This window comes from Poromitra crassiceps (assembly GCF_964638095.1).
Source record: "Poromitra crassiceps genome assembly, chromosome: 17".
NCBI lineage: Eukaryota > Metazoa > Chordata > Actinopteri > Beryciformes > Melamphaidae > Poromitra > Poromitra crassiceps.
In genome coordinates, this window is record NC_139635.1 from 30,887,262 (window position 1) to 30,897,955 (window position 10,694).

At 41.9% G+C, this 10,694-nt stretch overlaps 1 protein-coding gene and 1 pseudogene across 2 annotated transcripts; both read right to left on the bottom strand.

Annotated features, from left to right (window-relative positions):
- Positions 1-2,270: 2,270 nt before the first annotated feature.
- LOC310792113 (7-alpha-hydroxycholest-4-en-3-one 12-alpha-hydroxylase-like) lies at positions 2,271-4,640 on the bottom strand (the record flags this gene model as incomplete). Its single annotated transcript, XM_083653831.1, has 1 exon — positions 2,271-4,640. The coding sequence occupies one exon, from the start codon at positions 4,638-4,640 to the stop codon at positions 3,105-3,107; it is 1,536 nt and encodes a 511-aa protein (XP_083509957.1). The 3' UTR covers positions 2,271-3,104.
- Positions 4,641-9,466: 4,826 nt separating this feature from the next.
- Positions 9,467-9,961, bottom strand: LOC310791833 (adenosine 5'-monophosphoramidase HINT3 pseudogene; annotated as a pseudogene). The gene has a single exon. The product of its transcript is annotated as an adenosine 5'-monophosphoramidase HINT3 pseudogene (transcript).
- Positions 9,962-10,694: the final 733 nt, after the last annotated feature.

The window sequence follows — 10,694 nt, forward strand, 5'->3', positions numbered from 1 at the left end:
CCTCTCTTTTGACTGGCCAGTCCACGAAGCATATACCAGCCTTAAAGCTAGACTCTGTATTAATCTGCTTGCAAGCTTAGCTACAATATATTCAACTGAGACCAACCTCTGACTCCAGAGTCGTTATTCAATTTACATCAAAATGTGTGCTGTAATTTACATTCATTGTTTGCTATCTAATTTAGTTATTAAACTCTTCGAAATAATTCTGAAGTAAACATGTTCGAAAATCTAAGCAAAGGCTGTTAGAATAAAAGGCTTCAAATAATATGGTGCACAAAAGAATGTCCTAGGTCTAGTTACTGTAGGCCTCCCATCAGGATAGGAAAACCCACATGGACATAGGCAGTAATTGTTAAGCCCAAAATCATTGTTTTTTCTTTTCTTTTCTTTTTTCTTTTTTAGGTTTTGAACTGGCCAATTGCAAGTTGCAAAAGTCAGCCCAGGAAAACAGTATGATCACATTGTAATGAATCTGGTGGGAAACGAATGATAGTATTCTCAGGATAGTGTTTTTCTGCATCTTGTTGTTGTTATTGTTTGTTGTTTTGGTGTGGAAAAAGCATGGCCTGGAGCGCCTTTTGTGAGGAGAAATAAAAGTGGATGATAACTGTTTCATTCTATCTTGTATCGCTATAGAATGGACGATTAAAGCTCTTTAGTGGCTTACACTATTATTTATTAAACACGTTATTCAGTTAACATGCTCAGCAGACTGATAGCACAACATACAACGCACATCATTCTCTGTTCCTGGTGTTACCCACAAACCCGTCCGTGTGGAAACTAGTATCCTAATAAACAGATACAATCCTATTGTAACATCCTTTTTCTTTTCTTTTTGAAGTGACCTCCTGTTAACAATAACCATAACCAAATTAGTTACTGAACATTATAAACAGAATATTTTCCATATTCACGTAGAAAATAAAATATAATCTCAGTGTCACTTATCACTGCTGTAGTAATTAACAAATCTGTTACTGTTGTAAATTAAACATTCTAGTGGCATTTCAAACAATAGCCTACTATTACTGTAATCAACAATCACTGTAACACAAAAACAATTCCGAACACATTTCAACCCGTTCTTCCCAAACTGTAAACATTTTTTCTTTTCCTCCAGCACATCATGTACGTTTCTTTCAAATGTTTTCTCTTTATGCTTTATCCGTTATTTCATTTTGTTCTGCTAGCTTAACCAGCTGGTTAGCTCACTAACCAGCTGGTTAGCACTTCTAGCAGACGATACAGTGTTGTGGAACAAGCTGCCACTTTGACTTTCTTCATGGCGTCTCTAGTTCTAGGATCACAGGCAGAGCCCCTAGCAGTGGCGGCGGCGCGCTGTCCTCTGGCCCCCTCCATTGGTGGCATCTGTGTGTTGCTGAGAGGGAAGGCCACAATGCATTTGTGTAGTCATCTACTGATCTGTCTATATTTTAGGTAATGTAGGTAATGTGTGTGTGTGTGTGTGTGTGTGTGTGTGTGTGTGTGTGTGTGTGTGTCTGTGTGTGTGTGTGTGTGTGTGTGTGTGTGTGTGTGTGTGTGTGTGTGTGTGTGTGTGTGTGTGTGTGTGTGTGTGTGTGTGTGTGTGTGTGTGTGTGTGTGTGTGTGTGTGTGTGTGTGTGTGTGTGTGTGTCTGTGTGTCTGTGTGTGTGTGTGTCAACCAACAATCCGGACAACAATCAGGATACAGAGAGAGCAAGGCCTCAGAACCACAGGGCAACATCATGTACTGTAAACAAAGAACAGCTGCACATTTCTCAGTCCTGTCGTTTGCTTAAAGGCAAACACCAATCAAATCAGTCTAGGACGATCCATTGTGAAGGGAAAATGCCCCCTTCAAAGTAAAAAATTAGAGAACTATAGACTCAAAATTGTGACGTTATCACCTATAAGACAGGACAGGGTCCATTGAGAATGATGTCAGAGAGACTGTTCAGGGAACATCATAACCCTACTGTGGAAGAAAGCTCATATCAACAAATCAAACCAACGTGTTCCCACAAAAAGAGTCACCATCTGTTATGGAATGGCTCCAGACTTTGTGCATGACATGACTTCATAAAATTGAGTTCTGCATTTTTCAGGCTTTAGGAGAGGGTTGTGCCATGTGATGATGCTGATTATTGGCGGTAAAACAGAAGAAGTGTTGCACACTCCAGCTCCATAGAAAATAGTCTTTAATAATTAACGAACTTCACCGAAAATAACTTAACAATGCTGTGCATAGTACACACGTGTATGTGTGTGTGCACAGTGCGCATGCACACACGCACGCACACACGCGCGCACCCCCCAAATACATTATTTCAAACATAGTAATTCAAATAGATAATTTGTAGGGATGTAGAGATATATTGAAATTCAATATACATCGTATTCACAATACAAATATGGGGCAGAAAATATATATTGTTTAAGATTAGTTGTAATCACAAATTAGATGGCTTGGCCATCACAATTTCACATGCTCTCAACTGAAATTATATTATTTGGAAATTGTTTGCATTGCTAGAAAAATGTCTGTCTCACAAATAAATGTAATTCTGCACAACAAAGCATATGGTCCCAACCTAATTACAGGTAATTTGCCTCTGTATCACATTATATTAACCTTAGGAATCATATGCAAACATAAGAATAGAAAAAGTAACATCAGGATCCAGACCATTCCATGAATATTATTTCAAACATATGATTTCAAATATATTATAATTTCCCTCATTATCATATTGCAGAATACAATACTGATACAATAGAATAAAAATAGCATCTACAACTTACACTGGTTACTTTCAGAGACTAATACAATTCCAGAGTTTGTCTTCATATATTTTATTATTATGAAAGGGAAATAGGCATACTTCTATGGAAGTATAAATATATTAGCAATAACCATTTGTAAAGATGTTTAAAGCTGCAATGTACTGTCAAATAGTGAACATGAGATAATGGTTAATTATTAACATTCATGTGAAAACACAAAATGATTCTTAATTGTGCAATCTCATGTTTTCAACATAAAGATAACTGTCAAGACAGAGAAAAGTTACTGATATAATCAAGCTCAGATAAATTATATTTTCTTTTAGTTGGTCAATTCAAAATCTGAGTCTGTATCTAAACTGAATGTCTGTGGTGGGCTGCATAGATCCAAAGCCCCATCGTTTAATGTCAATACCGGGTATCTTCTCATCAGGATTCTTCAGCTCAAAGTCAAAGTAGATTAACATGAGGAAAACAAACTGCTTCAGCTCATTGGTGGCAAAGAAGCGTCCAGGACACATGGAGACCCCAACACCCCAGGGCATGTTGAAATATCTCACCTTCTTCCCTGCTTTGTAAAAGTCTGTTTTCTTGGTGCCATCTGGATTAAGAAAGCGGTCATATTTGAATGAAAGCGGGTCAGGGTGGATTTCCGGGTCAATGTGAACGGCACCGTAAGGAAAGAGCGACATCCTGTCACCCTCGCGGATACAGTACTCACGGCCATCAGCCATCTTGAAGGTCAGATCCTGGAGTACGGCCCTGGTGAGGATAGGTGCAGCACTCAGTCGGAGGGTCTCTTCTACAGCGCTGTCCAGGATTGGCGTTTTCAGCAGCATGACACGGGTCAGGTTGATGAGAGGGCCACCGCGCCGGACCTCCTGCCCTGTTTGCTTCAGGACATCCTCTACCTCCTCCTTCACAGCCCTCATAGCTTCTGGATGCTTCATGAGGTAGAGGAGCAGCCAGAACGCAGCAGGCCCTGTGTTGCCCTGGGATGCCCACAGAAGAATGAACATATACCTGTTTTGCATGAACTCCTCCATCCCATGCTCCTCTCTGACCTGCTGCATGTCCCACACCCAGCCACTGATGTTGTCTTTGGTCTTCACGTTTGGAACTGACAGAGTGTTCCAGAAGAGCCTCTTTAGCCTCTCCACTTCCATCTTTTCTCTAGGTGCCAGAATCCCATAGGCCAGTCCAGGGAAGAGTTGGTCATACTTCCGAAACTCATAAAATAGTGCCTCTGATTCTACTCTGTCTACCAGTCTGGCTTTCTCCACACTCCCTGATGCCTGGGCTGTCTCATTGCCAAACAGAGCAAGGTAGCCAGCCCTAAACACAATGTTGTAGCTGTACATAAACAGTCCATCCTCTATCCACGACTTGTGGTCTTCCCCTGAGCCTACACTGTGCAGCATTAGGTTCTGCAAATTGCTCATCATGGCTTGCGTCATTACTTCCAGTCCATCCCCCATTAAGTGCTTGTTACTGGACAGCTGGAGGAACTTGTGGTCCTCCTCCATCGATTCATAACTAAAGACTCGGACTACCAGTTGCCGTGCAAACTTGGTGAAGTCCAGTTTTGTTCGAGCCTCCTTAGCAAACGCTCCAAACGATAGAGGGTCCATGACGAAGGTGAAGTAAAACCCTCCCAGCTGTATTGTGAATATATCCCCGTGTTTTTTCCTCATCCTCTCTAGGAACTTTGCTGTGTCCCTGCGGAACTCCAAGACATGGCCCAGCCAGGGGATGGGTCCCTTATCCAAAGGGGGTTCTCCTGGGCGCCGCTGTCTAAATGCCCCTAGAAGGTACAGGCCTCCAATTATAGAGGCAAGCACAGCAAGTAGGATCGACAGCAGGAACCCCATGGCTCGTTCTTCTTGCAGCCCCAGAGTGATCTGGAAGCCAAGCTGAAATTCCTTGGTGATAAAGACACTGTGCTCCTCCCATGGCTCCTCCCCCTTGCGTGATGAAACAGTTTTATTATTCCTGGAACACAGGAAGTAGCCTCACACTGAACTTGTTTTTAAGTGTGTTGTTTGACCACACTGAAGAATCCCTGCGCGCCGGAACTTGTTTGTTGCTGTGCTGCTGCCCTACCCAGACTAAGGTATTAAACCTCTAAAAGGACTTTTTTGTGTGCTGGCCTTTCTGCGATGACTTGATATTGTATGTGCCCTGCACCGAAGTTGTATATATTTTTTAGAGTGTGCTTGCTGTTCACTTTTTCCCTTGTAAATACAGTACATGCCACACACACAAAAAAATGAAATGAGTTTCACTTATAGGAGCGGGGATATTCAATTAAGTGTAAACATACAAGTTAATCTATATCAAACAAATGAGGTCACAGTATATTTCATGCACCACAAGTTCAATAAAGCTATTGCCTTAGCACAAATAACAATGTTATTGAAATCTCTTCTTATAATTCATTACTTTACACTGAAGTACACATCTATGACTAAATTTGGATGTAGGCCTAGATATTATAATGACATGATCATGATTACATTATCTGAACAAATGAGTTATAGCTAGCCTGTCTACTATAAGTGTATATCAAAAGGTCAAAACCACTTGAAGTCAAGGTACAATTATGGGGATAAAACTGAACTGACAGCTCATCATTCAGCTGAGCTGTAAAGTAAAAGTTTGACTCCTTTAAAAATCTGGCCTCAAAATGGGTCTCAGGAAATTTGACTGAGTGAATGTATAAGTGCTTGTGTCATGGTCCATCTTTGTCAGCTTGTTAAAGTCACGTGAAATGAGTTCCTGATAAGGGAAGCACAGCTCACGTGACAAAGTCATATCTACTGTAGCAATAGGTCATTGTTTCCTGCTGTGCACTGTTTGGGCTTAAAGATGGGACGAGTTGTATTTAAAATGTCACTACCATTGACAGTAAAACTAACAGTATTTTATCTACTGGTGGTTATTGATGTTCTCATCCAAATCACAGCCTTCTATCTATGGGCATTCATAGTGGTCAGCTGGCATCAGGTGGATTCACATTTTTCATGAAGACTACAGCCAGAGGCACAGCTTGTGAACAGGCAATGCAGGCAATTAGGGGGCCCCCGATTTCTGAGAAACTTTACACCACAGCAGTGACCGCAACTCCCTCCCCATAAACAACCAATGGACGATTTCCAATGACATTGAAACCTCCCTAAAGAGGCCCGTGTAAAGTAAACCCATTGAGTAACTAAACCACAGAAGAAGAAAAAAAGATAAAACATAATTTAAATGTGTTGGTATCTGCGTCGGTCACGCTTATGTTAACTAGCAAACTAATGTTAGCTTGCTAGCTGATAGCTTGTTAGCTAACGTAACGTTAGCGGTTAGCCCGAACAGACCCCGGTCATGTGTTAACAGCCGATTAAGTTACTTCGTTTCCTTGCTTCTCAAAAGCTAAGTAATAAACTATTTACGTTATCTTACCGTTGCGACGTATACTCTCCCTACTCTTGCCTCCATTCACATTGTCCTTTTTGTCTTGACAAAGAAAGGCAAGAGAGCGTGCCGTGGTCTTCTTCTTCTTCTTCTGATAGCAAGAGAGCGTGGTCTTCTCGTGCATTCCTTTATAACTGGGAACTGGTAATCTTACCGGTTCAAAGTTCATGAGCTGGGACGTGACGTCACTAGAGCTGGTATTTCCCATTCAAAAAAATCCAAGATGGCTGATCCGCGCAACAACAGTAGTTATAATCGTATAAATGCTATTTAGCACTTCTGTCTTGTTTGTGTCTCATTTAATCAGCTGTACACACAGCACGGCCTACTTTGATCTGTGTGGACATGAGGCTGCAGTGTTTGTATGCGCAAAATGCCACGAAATGCCTTGTTATCAACTGTTATTGCTAACAATGGCTAGCAACTTTTCTGCAAATGGAATGCTAACAAAACGGATGTGACGTCATTTAGCCTCCACATTGAGCAACCTGTGGATTTTATATGGTAAATTTCATATACATAAAGCCAGAGTGTTAAAATCTTCCCCCAATTTCATAAGGTTTCTTTGTGAGTTTAATGATTACATTAGGACTTTTAAATGTATAGATAGTAGCCTAATAAAAGTAATACAACTGTCAAATTATATTGTGAACTATTTAAAGAGGAATAATTTGTTTTTGTTTTCACTTGTCATTGCTACTTGATTGTCGACTGTAACTTAACTTAACTTAACTTACTGATCCTTATTGATGTTGTCATCCAAATCATAGCCTTCTATGGGCATTCATAAAAATGTGAATCCACCTAATATAATGCCAGCTGACCAGTATGATAGTGGTCAGCTGGCATTAGGTGGATTCACATTTTTCATGAAGACTAACAGCTAACATGGTTAATGTTGCATAATGATGTAGCTGAACCACTAATGTGATTAGTGAGTGAGTGTTATGGTTTGTTCTGACTGAAACGAACTGATGCAGATTCCGGTAGGCTAAGGAACGCTGTACTCGTTGGCCGCTCAATTAAAAACAGTTTGGGATCCAGATGTTCAGCAATTTTCAGAGAACAACAAAGAAAGCAGAGAAGTTGGGTAACATAAGGTCACAGAACAGTTCAGGATATGCTCTAGTTGTTTGGCGTCATAATTTGCAAGACAAAAGCACTCTAATTGCCATTTTTACTGGGATTTTAAATTCTGGGTAGCTGGCACCCACTGAAATTACAACATTATGGTGCCTATTTACTTGAACCTTTAAGTAAAACTCTGTGGCCCTGTATGTTATTGCATTTCCAGGAAACAAATGATACATTTGTATGAATTAGCTGTAATGAATCCACATTCTCTTGGTTCAGAGGCCATGTACTGAACAACATGGAGTTGAACTGTGTAGTAGTTGAACTACATTTTGCAGTAGCTTGCTGGTAGTTCAACTACATTCACAGTGAGTCAAGTAGTTAAACTACTTTTTGGTCATTTTTGTGTGGTTTAACTACAAACTACAACTTTGATATATATTATTTTTATTTTACTTTTTTTTTTTTTTTACCATTACTGTTGAACCAGAGCCCTTTCACAGGACTGCCCCTTTTTCTTTCGTCCTGATCGCTTTTAAGGCAGCATAGACCATGAAGGCAGGATCCACTTGTGCGTCCAGAGTTGCATGGCATACCGTTGCTCCGATCGCCTCCAAAATGTGCAGAAACTTTTCGGGGTTCTAGCATGAATCTGGTGTGGAAAAAAGACACACAAGAAATGCGTCCATGAGCGTCGCTACAGCGATATTTTACGTTGGCCAATCACAGCTCACGCTGCTATGACATCACTGATCATAAACAGGTCATAAACAGAAGGAGGAGGTGGTAGTGCAACATAAAGGTTGTTAACTGCCATAAAACAACACAGAAGAAGACATTGTAAGAAGGGTACAATCAAGCCCCCAGGAATAGCGCTGGGCTGTGAAGCCATTTGAACATGGTGGCGAAGCTCTGTATCGCAAGTCACGTGACGCCATGCAGCCCAGAAGGAAAATTCCCATCCACTTGCATGGGGACCCCGGCACCTGTTAAACCCAGGGGAATTTTTTGTCACTCAAAGTATAAAATTACTTTTAATTATCAACTAATTTTTTATGGGGCATTTTTTCTTCAGAAGCCACTAAGAGCCGTATACGGGGGTATTTTCTTCTTGTAATACAATCCATGGGTGGGAGGTGGGAGACATCATGGAACACATCATGGCACACATGCGCACTTCGCCTTGGGCTGCATGGTCAGGAAGTAAAACCAGGAAGAAAAACCCCCCATGATGAACCTCCGTCTGAATGCATGGGTGGGCGTGGCACGTCCCCTATCCAGTTCTTTTAATACATCCATGGGTACAATAGGGTTGAGGGAGAAGGGAACAGAATGTAAGGAAACAGTGGATGGATAAATCCAGGAGGCGGTAATTCAACATAAAGGATGCTAACTGCCATAAAACACCACAGAAGAATGACATTGTAACATGATGACATCACTGATGGCATCACAATTGAGGTCATAGACATTGTGACATCACTGATTGCTCAAAGTGACATTACTGATGACATCACAAACAAGGTCATCAGTGATGTCATAAATCCTTCCCTGCGTTGCATTCTCGCCTCTTTCTGGATTTATCCATCCACTGTTTCCCTACATTCTGTAAAACCCGATCGGTTCCTCCGTTCTCTCTCAATCCTCTTTTCGTCGGCCCCCTGCTGAGGTTAGCTCAGCCAATCAAGCGACAACAACATGGCCCACCTCGAGCATCCATCTCACTCCAACTGTCAAAACAAAATTAAAGGAAGACTTTGCCGCTATTCAACCAGCCCTGCATCATCACCACAACGTCGGCAGTAAGCTAGATCATGCAAATTAACAATGTTTACCTCCCCTCCCTGCTGCCCCGCAAACTAATGACGCCACTGGTTCACGGAAGAGCAGGAGATCCTGAAGAATTGTTTGTTTGTTTTTCACACTATATCCTGACTTCGGACAGAGAACGTTCCCTCAAGTATCTTACCATCAAAATTTTGTCTTTTTTTAGGCACCTCAACACGTTCAAGAAATCCAAGAAGCCACTGACTGGTAGCCTAGGTAAACCCAGCCCCCACGTGACCTGCTCTCTCAGTTCCCAGTCACTAACTGAGAACAGGTCTGAGAGCAGGTCACGTGGGGGATGGGTTTACCCAGGCTAACTGACTGGAGCCAAAAGTGATCAATTGGTATCTCCTTTAGAGTTGAGGAGTTGAATCAATTGCTCTGCCGTGACGAACCAATAGGAGTTGACTCTGTAGAAGATGCGGGACATGAAGCCCATTTGACTGACAGGCGCCAGGACATGCAGGTGGAGGTGGCTGACAGAACAGAATGGCGGCCAATGGAAGCCAAACCTGACATCGCTGAGATCTGCGACATTGTTTTTCTGCAGGATCTCCTTCCCCATCTCCACCATTCGCACGACCAGAGGCACATGTTCTTTGCTCAGGGATTTGCAGTTCCCAACATGCTTGTTCGGGACCACCAGGTAATGGTGTGGTGCTCCAGGTTTGATGTCTCTGAAACACGAGATCTCCTTGTCACAATGAAGGAGCGCCGTGTGCATTTCTTTGTTCACAATCTTGCAGAAAATACATTTCTTGTAGTATCCTTCATTTGGAACAGCGTTTGTTTTAGGAACATGAACAGGTTGTGTGGCCTCAACTCCTGCCATTGTTGTGGTGGGAATTGTCAAAATTAAGATTGACAATATTGACGGTGATGATGTCATCAGTGATGTCACTCAAGCCAATGTGATCTCATCGGTGATGCTAATCAGTGATGTTACTCGAGCAATTGTGACGTCATCAGTGATGAGGTGACTAAGGATGTCACTTGATGATGTATACATTGTGACATCATCAGGGACATCATCAGTGATGTCATAAATCACTAATGATGTCATACCCACTGATGATGTAATAGACATTGTGACATCATCATTGATGTCATAGATACTGCTGACAGCAGCCTCTAGTGGGCGTATCCCGACACCACTGTAACCATCGGGAGGCTATAAATTGGATGACTCTTACTCATAGCTCATCCAATAGCTTGCCCTGTTACACAATGATGCAGAGTTACACGATGGCGCAGTTGCCCAACTGTGATGTCACTGAGACAGTTGTGATGTCATCAGTGATGTCGCAAGAAATGTAATAAATGTCATGAATCAGTGAATTATGATGTCATCAGTGATGTCACTTGAGAAATTGTGATATAATCGGTGATGTCATCAGTGAGGTCACTCGAGCAATTGTGATGTCATTAGTGATATCACTCGAGCACTGGCTGAGGCTAGTGGTGGGCAGAAAGCCATACGAAGAAGTAGCAAGAAGAGGACAAGGCGGAAAAGGTTGTTTCTCCAGAGTCTCCACCCTAGAAATCGAGCGTGCGACATTTGTGTC